The sequence below is a fragment of the Eleutherodactylus coqui genome, chromosome 12, assembly GCF_035609145.1.
Source record: "Eleutherodactylus coqui strain aEleCoq1 chromosome 12, aEleCoq1.hap1, whole genome shotgun sequence".
NCBI classification, from domain to species: Eukaryota; Metazoa; Chordata; class Amphibia; order Anura; family Eleutherodactylidae; genus Eleutherodactylus; species Eleutherodactylus coqui.
Window position 1 is genome coordinate 126,353,100 of NC_089848.1, and position 21,110 is coordinate 126,374,209.

A 21,110-nucleotide genomic window follows, 5' to 3' on the forward strand; every position below is an offset into this window, starting at 1 on the left:
CCAGAAGGGTCGGGTCTCGGAAATGTAATTAATGAGGGGTTCAGACACCCCAGTGTCAGACACCGGCTCTGCATCCCAACACTTGGATTCAACGCCCTCCAACAATTTCTGTGAAGTTTTAGAGCAGGTAGAGAACTTCAGACACAAAGCAATGCTGCAAACGTTTGGCTAAACTAAAATCAGTCCTTATAGTTGTATTAAAACCTCTCTGTAGGCCTGGATGTGGATGCCGGTGGACGGTGTATTATGGCGCAGCAGCGACAGATGGAGGCCGTTTCATGCAGCAAAATAATATTAATTACAGCTCGTCACTCCACCAGGAGGTTCATTACTTCAACGCTGCATACCATTTTGTAATAAAGTCCATTATTTCTTTCCATAGGAGGGCACAATATTTAACCCCTTAGTGACGTGGCCTATCGATACAACGATTTTTGGGGAATTTTTATCGGCACTTTCAAAAGCCATATGTTTTTTATTTTTCCATTAACATGAGAATATACAAACTTTTTTATTGTGTAGCAAGCTGTAGTTTTTACATTTTTTTTATGTCCCTGTAGGGGACTTGAACCTGTGATCCTATGATCGCTGTGATAATACTTTGCAGTACTTCCGTACTTCCGTGTTTAACCTCTAATCAAAGTAATCATAGCCTACGGCGGACTTTGACACCATTGTAAGCATGTAAAGGGTTAACAGTGGGGATTGTAGGCATGTAAAGAGTTAACAGTGGGGACTGCTGCAGGGAGGACGGTTATCAGTCGCAGCCAGCTCCCATTGCAAATGGTGGGGGCTCAGCTTCTAAGCCACATTGTTCATAGTGCACAAATATATGCAGATTGGCAGGAACTGCTTCCCAGCCAGGATGTACATTAAAGGAGATGTCCCGCGCCGAAACGGGTTTTTTTTTTTTTAAACCCCCCCCCCCGTTCGGCGCGAGACAACCCCGATGCAGGGGTTAAAAAACCCACCCGCACAGCGCTTACCTGAATCCCGGCGGTCCGGCGTCTTCATACTCACCTGCTGAAGATGGCCGCCGGGATCCTCTGCCTTCATGGACCGCAGGGCTTCTCTGCGGTCCATTGCCGATTCCAGCCTCCTGATTGGCTGGAATCGGCACGTGACGGGGCGGAGCTACACGGAGCTACACGGAGCCCCATAGAGAAGAGGAGAAGACCCGGACTGCGCAAGCGCGGCTAATTTGGCCATCGGAGGCCGAAAATTAGTCGGCACCATGGAGACGAGGACGCTAGCAACGGAGCAGGTAAGTATAAAACTTTTTATAACTTCTGTATGGCTCATAATTAATGCACAATGTACATTACAAAGTGCATTATTATGGCCATACAGAAGTGTATAGACCCACTTGCTGCCTCGGGACATCTCCTTTAATGTCCTGGGGCAGGAAGGAGTTAAACGTTACATTTCTCTATTCATTTCTTAACGCAGAGCAAATGGAAACTTAAGCAATTGTCCTTTTAGAAATGAAGTCCACTTACCTATTATAGTCCACTTACCAACCCTTCTAACTACCAGCACTCTGGGTATCATAAGTTTCGATCTCACTTATGAAGGAGTCCTTTACAGCCGGGTTTAATCACTGACAGAATACATCTTTCGTTAGTTTAATGACCAGAGTATTTCCAACTCGACCGCCTCTCAGTTAACCATTCGTTCTCCCTCACGGGTTCGCACATACCAGCCTCTGCATCTTTCGGACTCTTGACCGTTCTATAGCGGGAAATCACTGTTCTGTTTTGCCTTTACATTCATCTCTCTTGTTCAGCTCAGCCAACATTATCTTCTGCCACTTTTCTCTTTCTTGTTTCTCAGCTCCGCCCCTTTGTACATTGGAACTCTAACCTGCTTGAAGTCCTATGCATGGAAGTAGTTATCATTCAAGTACCGGCTCTCTGCATATGACTTCAGTTTCACTTCACCTCACCGCTTGTCTCTCGTTATTTCCATCTCTCCCCAGTGTCCACGTCGCCATGCACACACCCTTCACTGGCTACAGCAACTCTCTCATTCCAGAGTATTCACCAACTTGCACATGCTATCCCCAGGAACACCTTCTTGAATCACAGGCCATCTGACTCCTCTCCACTTACCCACAGCTTGAATCATACGGAGGCATCCAACGTCTATTGCTCTCCATGACTCACTTCCATTTTCCTTCATTTGCACAGAGCACATTGCACAGACATTTCCAAGGCCCCTAGTCTCTCTTGGCCTCTCTCTAGCCATTTGGCCTCCACCACTTAAAATTCTTACTTTGTGCTGCCTCAATCTTCCTATTCTGCTGCATCACTCTGGCTGGTGTGAGATAGGTCCTCTTTCTTTTATAACCCCCTTCCTGATGTGCTGGTGGAACTTGTATTATTCAGTAGAACTTGTGTTTATTCATTTACATCAGTGCTCATTCTGAGTCCAGTGGGCGGTCCTATCAGTGATTAGCAGCTGTTTCTATACATACAATCACACACATTTGTCAATCACTGGTAGCTCCGCCCATTGGACTGTTCACCTCAGAATGTGCTGAGATATAAATGAATAAAACACAAGTTCTACTGAATCTTTCCCCATGAACTATATATCAATGTACTCAGCTCTTCCTGCTCCATAACATGATACCTACAGTTTGGACAGTAAACTCAAGCTGCCAAACTCGCTTTAGCACCCTTTCACTGTTTTTGATTGGGCCTGATCTTCGGGGCGGTGGTGCACTAGCCGCCTCACCACCTGCATCATCGGGTAGGCATGGAGATGCTAACCTGGCACTTCCAGTATCCGTCATCCTCTCCCGGCACACAAAGCACATCTAACAGTTCTCTCCCCTGACCACACCACTGGTTAGAGATGAGGCGTAGCTCTGAAGGCTGTTATACCAGCAGCGGACGCTCAAACTCTTCAGTGGAGGGAGAGAGGGGCGCTCTCTTTGCCACTCTGTAATAGATGTAGAAGGTGGTCATCGCTGGTCTTAGCACACACAAGACTACGCATTGACAGGATCCTTCATCAGGTAGTGTGTATTACAACATTTATTGCCAAGCTTCCCTATAATGCACCTGTTGGAATTTTTCTATCATTAATGGATCCAGCAGGGATCTCCTTCCACTGTACATCCATTCCTTGAGGCCTCCCCGGAGATTCATCCCCAAGTGAGCCAACCACCATTTGCAGTGGCTGGATAGATCTGTTCCTGCTATGGCTGCGCCCAACGCTCTGTGCCCTAACTTTATCATTATTATATTACATAAAAATGGTTTTTGCAAGTACTTATAAAGTGTCTTCACACCTGACTTATTAATCTCCCTGGTTCTTGGGGTAGATCACGGCCCCTTAGTTCTTCAAGGTATTAATCAACACTGGTGTATATTATCAAGCCCGGTAATAATAATTAAATCTGCGGGGGCACTGATCTAATAAGACAGAGAGGCATGCCGAGAAGAGCACTGCTAGAAATGATCTGACAGAAGTTGCTTCAGGGAGCAGATAAAGCACAAGGCAGCGCGAGGCCAGACCATTCATCAAAATGAAATACGACACATGAAAACGCTCAGCGTGAGAATGAACAGCGATACTGATGAAGACCAAATGCATGGAATCCAGGAAAGGTGGGGTATGATGGTGCGATGCCTCCTGTTCTTCAACATGCCAGTTATCGCAACTTGTGGGAAACTGAGAGGGACAAAGTCCTTGAACTGAGAGACCTTGGCTTAGGCAGTGGTATCTTGGCATGTTGAATGTCCCAGTGGTTGGGAAAACAGTGACAAACTCCAATGACAGCAAGAAATGCACAGAGACAAACCTCTGCACGGACGGATCATCAGATTAGAAGAATGGCGCGTAGTCATCCATTCTGTACTGCAAATAAAAAACTTGGACATCACATTCCAAGTCTAGGGTGTCAAACAATGTCTACACCAACTATCAGAAGGTGCCTATATGACATTGGGCTATGAGCCACACGTCTAGTGATAGGTGATCCATCGACCTCATGCTGCCGCTCTCAAAGGCTATCATGGTACAGAGCAAGACGGCAATGTAGGCTGGAATTGAGGTCTATCGTCTTTAGCGAAGGTCCCGCTTTTGTCTCAGACAGAATGAGAACCAGAGATTGGTCTGTGTGCAACACCATGAAGGAGCCTTTAAAAGGGAATGTCACACAGGTCCAACTTCAAAAAATATGCTGCATGGTGCATAATGAACAGACCCAGTGCACTAAAAGTTCGTCTCTATGTTGATTTGGTTGTGGATTCCATGGTATGGCCATTTCTTTGAAGTATCTCAGGAGCCATCTTTTAAAACTACGACGCGGGGCCACATGTTCCTCATGCAAGTGTGAGTGGCCTGCATGGCCTAAATGTGCTGCTATAGCCTGCAGTGTCTCTGGCTGTGATTGGCTGAGTGTCATGTGCTCAATGAACATGAACATACATGAACGCTACAGCTTTTTGGGGATTGAAGAGGTGGGGACCAGAGTGGCTGCACAGGAACAGGATGGGGGCATTTAAGTAGGTAAGTATGGCGTTTTATTTTAATGCCTTAACAACAACAAGGACGCAAAGATTTTTGGGGAATTTTTATCTCCACGTTTCCAAAGTCATAACTTTTTTAATTTCTCCGGGGGGGCAGGGTTTCAGCACTTATTCTCGAGTAATACCATTTTATAATACATTGTACACTTTCATTTTCTTTTTTTGAAGAACAGGAAGAAAAATAACATCAACTCTTTTACAGTGTTAATTATTAGAGATGAGCGAACGTACTCGTCCGAGCTTGATACTCATTCGAGTATTAGCGTGTTCGAGATGCTCGTTACTCGAGGCGAGTACCACGCGATGTTCGAGTTACTTTCACTTTCATCTCTGAGACGTTAGCGCGCTTTTCTGGCCATTAGAAAGACAGGGAAGGCATTACAACTTCCCCCTGCAACGTTCAAGCCCTATACCACCCCCCCTGCAGTGAGTGGCTGGCGAGATCAGGTGTCACCCGAGTATATAAATCGGCCCCTCCCGCGGCTCGCCTCAGATGCATTCTGACAGAGATCAGGGAAAGTGCTGCTGGTGTCGGAGCTGCTATAGGGAGAGTGTTAGGAGTGATTTTAGGCTTCAAGAACCCCAACGGTCCTTCTTAGGGCCACATCTAACCGTGTGCAGTACTGTTGAGGCTGCTTTTAGCAGTGTTGCACATTTTTTTTTTTTTTTGTATATCGGCCGTGCAGAGCATTGCGTCCTCAGTCTGCAATAATTTTACATAGTATACGGCCAGTAGTGCTGAGGCAGGGACAGTGAAAAAGGTGAAAGACATATACTGTCTATATAGGCAGTGGGCTTTTTCAAACAAATTTGGGGAAAAAAATCTATTTGGGCTGCCTGTGACCGTCCTCAGTGTACTGCGTCTCTGCTGGGGGTAGTAGTCCTAATTAATACGCAGCCAGCTAAGTGTTACAGCAGGCTTGCGCAAAATTCTTTCCTGGCTCTGCGTTGCCCGTTACATCACCGCTGTCATCCTGTCCAGAGGGAAACAGTCTGCAGTAATTTTACATAGTATAGGGCCAGTAGTGCTGAGGCAGGGACAGTGAAAAAGGTGAAAGAGATATACTGTCTATATAGGCAGTGGGCTTTTTCCACAAAATTTGGGGAAAAAAAATCTATTTGGGCTGCCTGTGACCGTCCTCAGTGTACTGCGTCTCTGCTGGGGGTAGTAGTCCTAATTAATACGCAGCCAGCTAAGTGTTACAGCAGGCTTGCGCAAAATTCTTTCCTGGCTCTGCTGTGCGTTCCGTAAGCGAAGTCAGCCTCCAACCACAGGCCAATAAGCGGCACATTTAATTACAGCGTTCTGTTTCTGCACTACTGGTAATACAGCATGCTGAGGGGTAGGGGTAGGCCTAGAGGACGTGGACGCGGGCGAGGACGCGGAGGCCCAAGTCAGGGTGTGGGCACAGGCCGAGCTCCTGATCCAGGTGTATCGCAGCCGACTGCTGCTGGATTAGGAGAGAGGCACGTTTCTGGCGTCCCCACATTCATCTCACAATTAATGGGTCTACGCGGTAGACCTTTATTAGAAAATGAGCAGTGTGAGCAGGTCCTGTCATGGATGGCAGAAAGTGCATCCAGCAATCTAACGACCACCCAGACTTCTACGCCGTCCACTGCTGCAACTCTGAATCCTCTGGCTGCTGCTCCTCCTTCCTCCCAGCCTCCTCACTCCATTACAATGACACATTCTGAGGAGCAGGCAGACTCCCAGGAACTTTTCTCGGGCCCCTGGCCAGAATGGGCAGCAATGGTTCCTCTCCCACCGGAGGAGTTTGTCATGACCGATGCCCAACCTTTGGAAAGTTCCCGGGGTCCAAGGGATAAGGCTGGGGACTTCCGGCAACTGTCTCAAGACCTTTCAGTGGGTGAGGAGGACGATGACGATAAGACACAGTTGTCTATCACCCAGGTAGTAGTAATTGGAGGAAGTCCGAGGGAGGAGCGCACAGAGGATTCGGAGGAAGAGCAGCAAGACGATACACCACCTGGTTTGCTAAGCCTACTGAGGACAGGTCTTCAGAGGGGGAGGCAAGTGCAGCAGCAGGGCAGGTTGTAAGAGCCAGTGCGGTGGCCAGGGGTAGAGGCAGGGCCATACCGAATAATCCACCAACTGTTTCCCAAAGCGCCCCCTCGCGCCATGCCACCCTGCAGAGACCGAGGTGCTCAAAGGTCTGGCAGTTTTTCACTGAGAGTGCAGACGACCGAAGAACAGTGGTGTGCAAACTTTGTCGCGCCAAGATCAGCCGGGGAGCCACCACCACCAGCCTCACCACCACCAGCATGCGCAGACATATGATGGCCAAGCACCCCACAAGGTGGGACGAAGGCCGTTCACCACCTCCGGTTTGCACCACTGCCTCTCCCCCTGTGCCCCAACCTGCCACTAAGATCCAACCCCCCTCTCAGGACACAGGCACTACCGTCTCCTGGCCTGCACCCACACCCTCACCTCCGCTGTCCTCGGCCCCATCCACCGTCCAGCCGCCGCTAGCGCAAGTGTTGGAGCGCAAGCGCAAGTACGCCGCCACGCACCCGCACGCTCAAGCGTTAAACGTGCACATAGCCAAATTGATCAGCCTGGAGATGCCGCCGTATAGGCTTGTGGAAACAGAGGCTTTCAAAAGCATGATGGCGGCGGCTGCCCCGCGATACTCGGTTCCCAGTCGCCACTACTTTTCCCGATGTGCCATCCCAGCCCTGCACGACCACGTCTCCCGCAACATTGTACGTGCCCTCACCAACGCGGTTACTGCCAAGGTCCACTTAACAACGCACACGTGGACAAGCACAGGCGGGCAGGGCCACTATATCTCCCTGACGGCACATTGGGTGAATTTAGTGAAGGCTGGGACAGAGTCAGAGCCTGGGACCGCTCACGTCCTACCCACCCCCAGAGTTGCGGGCCCCAGCTCGGTGGTGGTATCTGCGGCAATGTATGCTTCCTCCACTAAACCACCCTCCTCCTCCTCCTACGCAACCTCTGTCTCGCAATCAAGATGTGTCAGCAGCAGCACGTCGCCAGCAGTCGGTGTCGCACGGGGTGGCAGCACAGCGGTGGGCAAGCGTCAGCAGGCCGTGCTGAAACTACTCAGCTTAGGAGATAAGAGGCACACGGCCCACGAACTGCTGCAGGGTCTGACAGAGCAGACCGACCGCTGGCTTGCGCCGCTGAGCCTCCAACCGGGCATGGTCTTGTGTGACAACGGCCGCAACCTGGTGGCGGCTCTGCAGCTCGGCAGCCTCAAGCACGTGCCATGCCTGGCCCACGTCTTTAATTTGGTGGTTCAGCGCTTTCTGAAAAGCTACCCACGCTTGTCAGACCTGCTTGGAAAGGTGTGCCGGCTCTCCGCACATTTCCGCAAGTCCCACACGGACGCTGCCACCCTGCGCACCCTGCAACATCGGTTTAATCTGCTAGTGCACCGACTGCTGTGCGACGTGCCCACACGGTGGAACTCTACGCTCCACATGTTGGCCAGGCTCTACGAGCAGCGTAGAGCTATAGTGGAATACCAACTCCAACATGGGCGGCGCAGTGGGAGTCAGCCTCCTCAATTCTTTACAGCAGAGTGGGCCTGGTTGGCAGACATCTGCCAGGTCCTTGGAAACTTTGAGGAGTCTACCCAGATGGTGAACGACGATGCTGCAATCATTAGTGTCACCATTCCTCTGCTATGCCTCTTGAGAAGTTCCCTGCAAAGCATAAAGGCAGACGCTTTGCGCTCAAAAACGGAGGTGGCGGAAGACAGTATGTCGCTGGATAGTCAGAGCACCCTCATGTCTATATCTCAGCGTGTTGAGGAGGAGGAGGAGGTGGAGGAGCATGAGGAGGAGGTGGAAGAGAGAGCTTGGCCCACTGCTGAGGGTACCCATGCTGGTTGCCTGTCATCCTTTCAGCGTGTATGGCCTGAGAAGGAGGAGGAGGAGGAGGATCCTGAAAGTGATCTTCCTAGTGAGGACAGCCATGTGTTGCGTACAGGTACCCTGGCACACATGGCTGACTTCATGTTAGGATGCCTTTCTCGTGACCCTCGCGTTACACGCATTCTGGCCCCTACGGATTACTGAGTGTACACACTGCTCGACCCACGGTATAAGGAGAACCTTTCCACTCTCATACCCGAAGAGGAAAGGGGTTCGAGAGTGATGCTATACCACAGGACCCTGGCGGACAAGCTGATGGTAAAATTCCCATCTGACAGCGCTAGTGGCAGAAGGCGCAGTTCCGAGGGCCAGGTAGCAGGGGAGGCGCGGAGATCAGGCAGCATGTACAGCACAGGCAGGGGAACACTCTCTAAGGCCTTTGACAGCTTTATGGCTCCCCAGCAAGGCTGTGTCACTGCTCCCCAGTCAAGGCTGAGTCGGCGGGAGCACTGTAAAAGGATGGTGAGGGAGTACGTAGCCAATCGCACGACCGTCCTCCGTGACGCCTCTGCCACCTACAACTACTGGGTGTCGAAGCTGGACACGTGGCATGAACTCGCGCTGTATGCCCTGGAGGTGCTTGCTTGTCCTGCGGCTAGCGTCTTGTCGGAGAGGGTGTTTAGTGCGGCTGGGGGAATCATCACGGATAAGCGTACCCGCCTGTCAACCGACAGTGCCGACAGGCTAACACTCATCAAGATGAACAAAGCCTGGATTTCCCCAGACTTTTCTTCTCCACCAGCGGACAGCAGCGATACGTAAGTAATACGTAGGCTGCACCCGCGGATGGAAGCATCGTTCTCTATCACCATAAAAAACGGGGACCTTTTAGCTTCATCAATCTGTGTATTATATTCCTCCTCCTCCTCCTGCTCCTCCTCCTGAAACCTCACGTAATCACGCCGAACGGGCAATTTTTCTTAGGCCCACAAGGCTCAGTCATATAATTTTTGTAAACAATTTTTATACGTTTCAATGCTCATTAAAGCGTTGAAACTTTCACCTCAACCAATTTTTATTTTAACTGGGCTGCCTCCAGGCCTTGTTACAAATTAAGCCACATTAACCAAAGCGATTAATGGGTTTCACCTGCCCTCTTGGTTGGGCATGGGCAATTTTTCTGAGGTACATTAGTACTGTTGGTACACCAATTTTTGGTGGGCCCTTGCCTACAGTGTAATCCAATTAATTTTTTGCCCACCTGCATTAAAGCTGACATTACATCAGCTGTGCTGGGCACTGCAATGGGATATATTTATGTACCACCAGTGGCTTCCTGGCACCCACCCATGCTGTCGGTCCACACGGAGTTGTAACTGCATGTGTACACTTCTAAAGAACCCCAGTCTGACTGGGGCATGCAGTGTGGGCCGAAGCCCACCTGCATTAAACATGACATTACCTCAGTTGTGCTGGGCACTGCAATGAGGTATATTTATGTACCGCCGGTGGCTTCCTGGCACCCACCCATGCTGTCGGTCCACAGGGACTTCACAATAGGGAGCTGTACCTGCCTGTGTCTATGAATTAAAAACCCCGGTCAGGTTGGGGCATGCAATGTGGGCCGAAGCCCACCTGCATTTAATCTGACGTTACCTCTGCTGTCCAGGGCACTGCAATGGGATACATTTATGTACAGCCGGTGGGTTCCAGGGAGCCACCCATGCTGTGGGTGCACACAGAATTCCCATTGCGGAGTTGTACCTGCCTGTGACTATTTATAAAAAACTGCGGTCTGACTGGTGCATGCAGACACCTTGACAGAATGAATAGTGTGCGGCACATAGGTTCCCCATTGCTATGCCGACGTGTGCAGCTCCTGATGGAGGTGGCACAGGATTGGATTTCTCATTGCTTCTGTACAGCATTGTGGGCTATCGCCCCGCCTCTTTTAAAGAGGGTTGCTGCCTAGCCGTGCCAACCCTCTGCAGTGTGTGCCTGCGGTTCCTCCTCATGGCAGATGCACTTATAAATAGACATGAGGGTGGTGTGGCATGAGGGCAGCTGAAGGCTGCGCAGGGACAATTTGGTGTGCGCTGTGGAAACTGGGTCGTGCGGGGGGGGGGGGGGGGTTGGGCAGCATGTAACCCAGGAGAAGTGGCAGTGGAGTGTCATGCAGGCGGTGATTGTGCTTTGTTGGAGGTAGTGTGGTGCTTAGCTAAGGTATGCATTGCTAATGAGGGCTTTTCAGAAGTAAAAGTTGTTGGGGGGGGGGGGGGGGGCCCACTCTTGCCGCTATTGTGGCTTAATAGTGGGACCTGTGAACTTGAGATGCAGCCCAACATGTAGCCCCTCGCCTGCCCTATCCGTTGCTGTGTCGTTCCCATCACTTTCTTGAATTGCCCAGATTTTCACAAATGGAAACCTTAGCGATTATCGGCGAAATACAAAAATGCTCGGGTCGCCCATTGACTTCAATGGGGTTCGTTACTCGAAACGAACCCTCGAGCATCACAAAATTTTCATCCCGAGTAACGAGCACCCGAGCATTTTGGTGCTCGCTCATCTCTATTAATCATGCAACATGAATAACATGATACATTTTTTCTGCGGGTGTATACCATTACAACAATACCAAAATTATTTTTTTTTTTGCTTTTTTCCACAATAAGGGCGCCCACCCACTGGCGATTTTTTTTTTCTTTGCGTTTTGCGTTTTTTCTGCAGAGCAATTAGAATTGAATGTACTCCTGTCCACTGGCGTTTTTTTTTGCGTTGCGTTTTTTAACATAGGAACTGTCAGTTGCATATGTGTCCTTATTTTTCTCCTAATGCACCCATGAAAGTCAATGGAAATTAATGGAAAAGCCGCGAAAACGCCGCGAAAACGCGGCGTTTTTCACGCACGAAAATCGCAAACGCCAGTGGGTGGGCGCCCTAAGGGCTTTTTCAGACGGGCGTATATCGGTTTGATTTTCACGGCCAGCCAATATACGCTGCCCCTCTCTGCAAGGGGAGGAGGTGTGATGAGACGGGAGCAGTGCACTGAGCTCCCCCCCCCTCTCCGCCCCTCGCCACTATTTGCAATGGGAGGGGGTGGGATGGGGTGAACTTAGCTCCGCCCCCGCCCCAGCCCTCCGATTGCAATTTTCCGCCCCTGCCCCCTCCCATTGCAAACAGAGGCGATGGGCGGAGAGGCAGCCGGAGCTCAGTGCACTAGCCATCTCGGACAACCCCTTTAACCCATTCCTGGCCCAAAGTTTGTTTTTGAAATCTTGGAAAATTCCTTCAACCCCTTAAAGCTCCTTGACGTACAGTTACATCATGGAAGTTTGGGATTTGTATGGAAGGGGATCAGGTGTCAATCCCGCACCATACAATTGGGTTCTGGCTGTTTCAGCCCCCCCCCCCCCCCTGCAACAGCTCAGCACCACCACTGATCGTAGCTGTTAACTCTTTAAGTGCTGCAGTCTATATGAGATTGCAGGGTGCCGTTTGGTTGTAATGGCAGCGAAGGGCATTCCGAAAGCCTCCGGGGCTGCCATTGCAGATTGCCTGTCAAGCCATTCCTGTAATGTGGCTTGATAGATTGCCTGTCAGATCATGGTATAGTGTAATACATTATACTGCAGCACTGAATGGCTGAGCGCTGCCTGTGATTGGCGGAGCACTCAGCCAATCAGATGCAGCCCTTTCAGCAGAACTTCACTACCCTGCCAGGGACCCAACCTGATAGACGCGCCTGAGCCCCAACAGCGGCAGAAAGGTGAGTATATGGTTTTTTACATTTTTTAAATCCTAGAATGGTAGAGTTGGAAGGGACCTCCAGGGTCATCGGGTCCATTCCCCTGCTCAGTGCAGGATCACTAAATCATCCCAGACAAATGTCTGTCCAGTCTTTGTTTGAATACTTCCATGGAAGGACAACTCACCTCCTCCCGTGGTAACCTGTTCCACTCATTGATCCCCCTCACTGTCTATTATCTAATCTGTGTCTCCTCCCTTTCAGTTGCATCCCATTGCTTCTAGTATTTCCTTGTGCAGATGAGAATAGGGCTGATCCCTCTGCACTGTGACAACCCTTCAGATATTTGTAGACAGCTATTAAGTCTCCTCTCAGCCTTCTCTTCTGCAAGCTAAACATTCCCAGATCCTTTACCCGTTCCTCATAGGACATGATTTGCTGACCGCTCACCATCTTGGTAACTCTTCTCTGAACTTGCTCCAGTTTGTCTATGCCTTTTTTAAAGTGGGGTGCCCAGAACTGGACCCAGTATTCCAGATGAGGTCTGACTAAGGAAGAGTAGAGGGGATAATGACCTCACGTGATCTAGACCCTATGCTTCTCTTAATCCATCCCTGAACTGGACACAGTATTCCAGATGAGGTCTGACAAAGGAAGAGTAGAGGGGGATAATGACCTCACATGATCTAGACTCTGTGCTTCTCTTAATACATCCCAGAATTGTTTGCCTTTTTGGCTGCTGCATCACATTGTTGACTCATGTTCAGTCTATGATCTATTAGTATACCCAAGTCTTTTTCACATGTGCTGCTGCTTAGCCCAATTCCTCCTATTCTGTATGTGCTTTTTTCATTTTTCTTACCCAGATGTAGGACTTTGCATTTCTTCTCGTTAAATACTATTCTGTTAGTTGCTGCCCACTGTTCAAGCTTTTCTAGATCTTTTTGAATCCTCTCCCTCTCTTCCTTAGTGTTAGCTATCCCTCCTAGCTTTGTGTCATCAGCAAATGCAATCAGTTTCCCGCCAATTCCCTTCTCCAAATCACTTATAAAAATGTTGACCAACATTGGGCCCAGGACAGAGCTAAACTGTCTCTCCCCGCCCAACGGCATTGTGGGTTCGGCATATATGCACCGGGCTCAGGACGTCTGAATTGGCGCACAAATGTTTGCATTGTGCGCCCATTCACCCTCTTTTGTGGCGCCGGTGGGCGCACATAAAAATGACGAGGGCTGTGTGAATAAGCCCTCAGACAGCTACATCGATGGATAAATAAAGGAGTTATGCTTTCTTAGGAGTCGGGAGAAAAATAACGAAAATGAAATTAAAAAAGGGCTGCATCCTTAAGGGGTTAAAGATTGTAAACTCATTGGAGTGACACAAAGCCCTTACGATAAACTTCACCCTTTTCCTTTGAGTTGTCCCACAGTCTCTCGTCCTCAATTATTCCATCGCTGTTTCTAGAATGACTTTGTAATAAAACGGAGAGCAGCAGAAGAGCGAAGAGTTTGACTTTGAAACTCTCACTGGGGGTCACAGAAGTAATGAGCTTCTCATCGGACAGGTGACCCTGCAATGTTCATTTCAATTCACCTTCAGGCTTCTGGGTAAATAGTCGAAATGGACTACTTGTCCTAAATCCGATGAAAAGATACTTTGCAACCTTCTTGCGTCTTGATTGTCTCTTGACCTTGTCCTATAAGTGAAAACCAATGAAGCCTATACTGACACAGTACACATTGAGCTATTATACTGTGCCGAAAACATTTCTGGATACCTTGCGTTATGCAGAAGGGTGATGTGGGCGAATGTTACCGCCATCTATAAATAAATCTGCAGAGTAATGTAGAGCGAACCAAAACAGTCCAGCCCTGATTCCGGTCAAACTTTGCTAAAGTTTGGTTTAGTGCTAACCAGAGTCACAGGCGGTTGGTCTCAGCCAACCCACTAAAATACTCCTTTCCCCTCAGTGGTTAGCATGGGGTCCTAGGTTCAAATCTGACCAAGGACAACATCTGCACTGAGTTGGTACTGTACTTTCTCCCTGTGTTTGTCTTTCTAAATTTATATGAGTTATATAAGGCGATTAATATTTTGAAGAAGAAACACAGCGAGAACATATAAACTCCATGCAGATGTTGTTCTTGGTCAGATTTGAACCTAGGACCCCAGTGCTGAAAGACAACAGTGCTAACTACAGAGCTACCATGCCTCTTCCTGCTTCTTCTTCATCCTCCTCCTTCCTTCATAGGAGGGAGAGGAGAAGAAGGTGGAGGAGGACTTTTATGACTATTAGGGCAGAGACACACATTCCAAAATACGCTAGTTTCTATGCAACTTTTTTGCATAGGCACCGCTAGTTAACATGGGCAAGAAATCACCCTGCCCTGATTTAAAAGAGGTGCCAGTGTTCACGGGTATGTGCAGCATACTCCAATAGATCTTTATGGGGCCTCTCTGGTGTGGAAATGCACACAAAATAGAGCAGGTTCTATTTTTTGCACCTGCAAGAACCTCGCGCACAAAAAAAGAAAAATTAGAATGGACTATCAATGGAAATCAATGGGTTCTATTCTTCACGTTTTGCATGCAGGATTTTTCTGCATGTGTAGTGGCCCAAAGTGGTAGTGTTGTTGTATGTGAATGACTATTGCGAGTGAATCCTGTGTGTGTGCACCTTTAACTGCGTGAGCGATGTTGGTTGTAAGTCTTGGGTAGTTGAGGGGGTGGAGCTTACAAGGGAAAGGAAGGAGAAAAGTGGAGAGGAGATGGTCGTCCCAGCGTGAGGCTGAGGCGCAGAGTAACGGCTCTCCTGCTACCATAAAAAGAAGAGTAATTTAAGGAGGCTTAGAGAAGAGAAGCTCGTGTGAATGCTTGTACTGTGTCAGGAGTGAAAACCCCATGGGCGGTCTATCAGATAACTGGGACTGGGGACATCTGGAGTTCAGAGGGAACAGCGTCTCCTAGTAAGTGTGTGAAACTGACAATGTGGAAGAGGAATGAACTCTTGTAAAGCAAATGTCATACCTGAAAAGTGAACCACGCAAGTAAATTGTTGGAGAATCAAAGCCATGCACCTCCGGTTGTTTTCTTAAAACTTCATTATTGGGCTGTTAACTCTTTATTTTGCGCCGTGTGAATAGCGGCCTAGAAGAGGTGCTGGCGTCACGTGACCCTTATGTTAGAAGCCAGGAACCTCATAAGGTTTGGTGCTCCGTTATGTTTACTGTGATCATGACCGAGCTAGTCTATGCTGACGCTGAGATCATAGAGCCACCCGTCACCGCCATCGTAGTTTCACTGTGGTCTCCCCCGCAACGGTCGGCTTCCCGCTAGGTCTGACGCATGGGCAAAAATGCACTGAAATACACTAATCTGATGGAGCCCTTAGGCAGTACTATGCACCAGCTTTAAGGGTATTGATGACGTTCTGCTTCAGTTCAAGCTAATTCAAACTGAAAAAAATGTTTGCCGAAGTTTGGTGAACCGGCCAAACCAAAAACTCGCTCAACACTATTGCAGAGGTGCAACTTGAAACTCCTGAGCCCCAATGCAAAATCTGCAACATGGCCCCCACTTACCATGTATAATACTAACGGGGTCTTATGCATCATGTATGGTGGTCATAGAGTGCCCAGTCTGCATTGATTAAGTATGCACTAATGTATTATGAATAGAGATGAGCGAATATACTCGCTAAGGGCAATTACTCGATTGAGCATTGCCCTTGGCGAGTAACTGCTCACTCGGGAGCAAAGATTCGTCTGCCACCGGCGAGCGGGGAGCTGCGGGAGAGAGGGGAGGAACGGAGGGGAGATCTCTCTTCCCCCCCCTCCCCCCCCCCCGCTTCCCCCTGCTCACTCCTGCAACTCACCTGTCACCCGCCCTGGCAGCCGAACCTTTTCTCCCGAGCGGGGAGATACTCACTAAGGACAATGCTCGATCATGTAATTGTCCTTAGCGAGTATGCTCGCTCATCTCTAATTATGAAGCATTTTGTAAAGAAGATTGTATCGAGGCTGCATGACATCTGCTCTAGTCCTAATTGGAGGGAGTCGGGGGTAGAAGAGAATCTCCCAGTATTTAGTTCTCAGGGTTCAAGGTGGAAATTCAGTGGGCTATTAGTGGCCAGCAGGGTAGCCGTCGCTTTGCTGTGGTCAGCACACACGTCTCCGTTTCTGAGAACTTTGAGAACCATTTCCATAAAGGATGACGTCTCCGGCTCTTACATCAGCTCTCATTTCAGAAGATGCTGACTTTGGATTTAGTTCTCCTTTAATTCTTAAATAGAGACAGCAACTGACTAAATAATGTAGCAAAGCGGCGCCGATAACGGTAAAGAGATGACATAATGCTAATGGAAGCAACATGATCCTAAACTTAAATCAACAAATGAAATGGAGCATGCATCGATTCGGCTGAGTATTGATTTTAATGCCTTGTTGGTTGCAGTTGGAGAAGAGCCTGGAAAATGCCCCGAAGACACGGATTTTATCTGCAAAAACCAAAAATGTATTGAATCCCATCTAGTCTGCGACTACAAGCCTGACTGCGGGGACTTCTCGGATGAAGCTGACTGCAGTATGTACATCGTGTCTGCTATCCTTATCATAGTAACTGTTACTATTACATGATTTATATGTGTTTATGTCTGCCCCTGCATTACTGATTGAGTATACACTAACCTACCAGAAGTAATTGGACTCCTGAGTAAGAATCACAAGGAGTATTTATTCCCGCATGTTAATCCTTAGTGGGGCTCCTGTGGCCCTAATGAGATTGGATACTCGCTGTGGTATACTTTCTACTGATACACTTCAGCTGGGATTTTCCCCCATTCATCCTGCAAATGTTGCAGAGTTTTCAAAGAAGATAGACCCTGTTCATAGTTGCAAACCCGATGTTCTAATTCATCCCACAGATGTTCAGTAGGTTCAGGTCGGACTCTGTGCAGCCGGTCCAATCATGGAATATCTATATCCTCAAATCAACGTAAAACAGCGCTGGCTTTGTGTCTTCTTGGAAGTATGGCTGAGAGAGTTATTCCCAGAGTATTACCACATTGTCGGCAGCCCATTATTCTCCAGAATGTCCGGGTCACCTCCATGTTCATGGTTCTTGTCACTACAACCAACGGAGACCATGCGACATAAAACATCCCCAGACCATAACTGAAGCTCCACCGTACGAGATTGTTGGCACAACACACTCAGGCAAAAGGCGTTTCCCTGGCTCCTTCGCACCCAGGTACGGCCATCTGATGGGAAGATGGAGTAGGGTGATTGTTCAACTGTCCCATGACGACGCTCCTTGCACCTTTGTAGACGGCTATTTGTAGAAATTCTTGGATGTGATGAAACTTTCTCTGTGATTGTAACATTGATATAAGTTATTACACTATCAGAGCAAAAGGGTCATTTATTGTGGAGAACTGACCCCTTCTAGGGAGGCTCTAGTACCCTGTTGTACCGCCTCTAGCTTGGATACAAGATGTGATACGGGGGCCATGGAGGCTCTAGTACCCTGTTGTACCGCCTCTAGCTTGGATACAAGATGTGATACTGGTGGGCATGGAGGCTCTAGTACCCTGCTGTACCACCTCTAGCTTGGATACAAGATGTGATACCGGCAGGCATGGAGGCTCAAGTACCCAGTTGTACCACCTCTAGCTTGGATACAAAATGTGATACGGGAGCATGTCAGCTCTAGTACCCTGTTGTACCACCTGTAGCTTGGATGCAAGATTTTATGCAGGCAGGACATGGAGGCTCTAGTACCCTGTTGTACCACCTCTAGATTGGATACAACATGTGATCCTGGTGGCCATGAAGGCTCTGGTACATTGTTGTACCGCCTTCAACGTGGGTACAAGATGTGATACTGGCGAGCATGAAAGCTTTAGTATCCTGTTGTACCACCTCCAACATAGATACAAGGTGTGATACAGGAAGGCATGGAGGCTCTAGCTTGTATACAAGATGGGATACTGGTGGTCATGGAAGCTTTAGTACCCTGTTATACCGCCTCCAGCTTGGATACAAGATTCGAAACTGGGGAGCATAGAAGCTCTAGAACCCTGTTGTACTGCCTCTAGCTTGGATACAAGATGGGCCGAGGACTGAGCCCTGGGGGGACCCCAACAGCAAGGGGAAGAGGAGGGGAGGTAGAGCCAGCAAGAGAGATGCTGAAAGAGCGGTCAGATAGGTACCGTAGGAGGAGAACCAGGAGAGGGCAGTGTCCTTTAGGCCAATGGAGCGTAGCATACTGAGGAGGAGTTTGTGGTCAACAGTGTCAAATGCTGCAGAGAGGTCGAGGAGGATCAGTAGGGAGTAATCGCCCCTCGATTTGGCTGTCAGTAGGTCATTGGATACCCTTGTAAGGGCAGTTTCTGTCGAGTGTTGAGGTCGGAAGCCAGACTGTAGGGGGTCTAGGAGAGAGTGCTCTGATAGATAGCTTACAAGGGGAGAGTAAACCAGGGGTTCTAGTAGTTTGGAGATGAAGGGGAGGTTTGAGATGTGTCGGTAGTTGGCAGCATCAGTCGTGTCCAGAGTCGGTTTCTTTAGCAGTGGGGATATGATGGCATGTTTGAAAAAAGAGCGAAAGATGCCAGAGGTCAGAGAGAGGTTGAATATAGTGGTGACATGGGAGATGACCACTGGGGAGAGGGATCGAGGAGGTGTGAGGGGAGGGGATCGCTAGCACAGGTGGTGGGGCAAGCAGAGAAGAGCAATTTGGAGACTTCTTCCTCTGTCGCTGGTCTGAGTACAGACAGTGAGCAGGAGCTAGATGCAGTGCTGACAAGACTAAGGTCAGGGCTAGTCTGGGATTGGGAAGTTATTTCCTGACGGATGTCATCAATTTTCTTTTTGAAGTAAGCAGCCAGCTCTTCAGCACTGAGATCCGTCACCGGGGGCTGTGGTTTAGGGCTGAGAAGGGAGTGAAAAGTATCAAAGAGCCGTTAAGGGTTGTGCAATAGTGTGCAGACGAGAGAGGTAAGGTAGACTTGTTTGGCGCGGTGGAGGGCGAGGTTGTAGGTTCTGAGCATGAATTTGTAGTGGAGGAAGTCTGAGGACGTTTGCGACTTCCTCCACAGCCGTTCAGCACTTCTAGAGCACCGCCGGATGAAGTGCGTTTGAGGCGTGAGCCAGGGTTGCCGCGTTCTACATCGGATGACTCGGGTCCTGGGGGGTGCCGCTTCATCCAGGGCATGTTTGAGAGCGGTGTTGCCATCCCTGTGAGTGGGAGAGGCTGTGAGTTGAGTGAGACCAAGGGAGAAGGTGAGCGATAGTAGCTGAGAGGCAGATGGCGTCATTAGTGGGGATGTTAAAATCACCTAAGATGAGGGTTGGATTTTAGCAGGATAGGAAGTGGGGGAGCCAGGTAGCAAAGTGGTCCAAAAACAGGCGAGGAGCACCTGGGGGGCGGTAGATAACTGCTACTCGCATGGATAGCGGACGGAAAAGCCGTAGCATATGTACCTCAAATGATGGAAAAGTGAGTGAGGGTACAGGGGGATGACCTGGTAGGTACATTTTGAGGAGAGAAGAGCACCTACTCCTCCGCCACGCCTGTCATCTGGTCTCGGGGTATGGGAGTACTGCAGGCCGTTGTAAGACAGTGCAGCAGGGGAAGCCGTGTCAGACTGCTGTATCCATGTTTCTGTGAGAGATAGCAGATTTAGAGATTTAGCAGTAAAAAAGTCGTGGATGGTGGGCAGTTTATTACATGCTGACTGGCAGTTCCAGAGGGCACATTTAAAGGAGTCAGGGAAGGGTATGCATGGGCTATCAGTTGGGCTTGGGGATTTTATTAGTGAGTTAGGTAGGGGGTGATAGCTAGGAGCAGTGGAGGGTGGGCCAGGATTGGCAAAGATATCCCCAGCAGCTAGTAGCAGCAGAATAGAGAGGGTTAGCAGGTTCTTAGGAGATTTATGAGGACGACTGTTATGTTTGTTAGTGGCATTAGGGGGTTTGAGGCCAAGCAAGAAGGTAAAGAGTGCATGTGAGCTGTGCATAGGTGAGGACAGGAGAGAGGGGCTGATGTGAATAGAATGCCCCAGAGCTTGGCACTTGAAAGAAGTTCTGAAACTGAGAGCAAGGATGAGAACAGAGGTGACAGCATTAGCGATAGCTTTGAAGTGTAAGGTATTTAGGCAGAATTTGAGGCCTACCTCTCTCCTACCCTGTCGAACTGCCATGGTCCAAGCGCATCATACTTCATCCAGCCATACTTAATACAGCTCATATTCGCATGGCAGCCACATGCGTGGCATGCATGCTTACACTGATATTATAGTGAAAGTTTAAGGTACGACTAGGAAACAGCTGGGAGTGGCTAATCAGGTTCCAATTGACTAGCCAGCTGACTTTAGCATTGCAAACCAAATGACCAAGGGGGGGGGGGGGGGTGAAATTTATTGCTCTCCTTAGATAAGGAAAGCATCTGAGCAAGGGTGGGTGAAAGATGCCATTTGGGGGAGGTGGATGGCAGAAATGACTAAACGTAAAGTTTCATTTAGCCATAAATGAATGTACCAATGCAAACAGATGAAATGCTAAATACACAATTCACAGCAAGCAAGCAGCACAGTACCCTGTTGTACTGCCTCCAGCTTAGATACAAGGTGTGATACAGGAAGGTGTGGATGCTCTGGTACGCTGTTAAACCAACTCTAGCTTGGATACACAATGTAATACTGGTGGCCACGGAGGCCCTAGTACCCTGTTGTACCGCCTCCAGCTTGGATACAAGATATGATACTGATGGGCATGGAAGCTTTAGTACCCTGTTGTACCATCTCTAGCTTGGATACAAGATGTGATATGGGTGGCATGGGTGGGCATGGAGGCTCTAGTACCCAGTTGGACTATCTCTAGCTTGAATACAAGATGTGATACTGGTGGCCATGGAGGCTCTAGTACCCTGTTGTACCCCCTGCAGCTTGGATACAAGAT

General features: G+C 49.0%; 1 protein-coding gene across 1 annotated transcript in view; it reads left to right on the forward strand.

Moving 5' to 3' along the window:
- MALRD1 (MAM and LDL receptor class A domain containing 1) overlaps positions 1–21,110 on the forward strand; it is a 460,314-nt gene that overhangs the window by 274,487 nt on the left and 164,717 nt on the right. Inside the window, exon 27 of the mRNA XM_066584724.1 lies at positions 16,609–16,737. Coding sequence (XP_066440821.1) covers positions 16,609–16,737 — 129 coding nt within the window. The remainder of the gene's footprint in view (positions 1–16,608; positions 16,738–21,110) is intronic.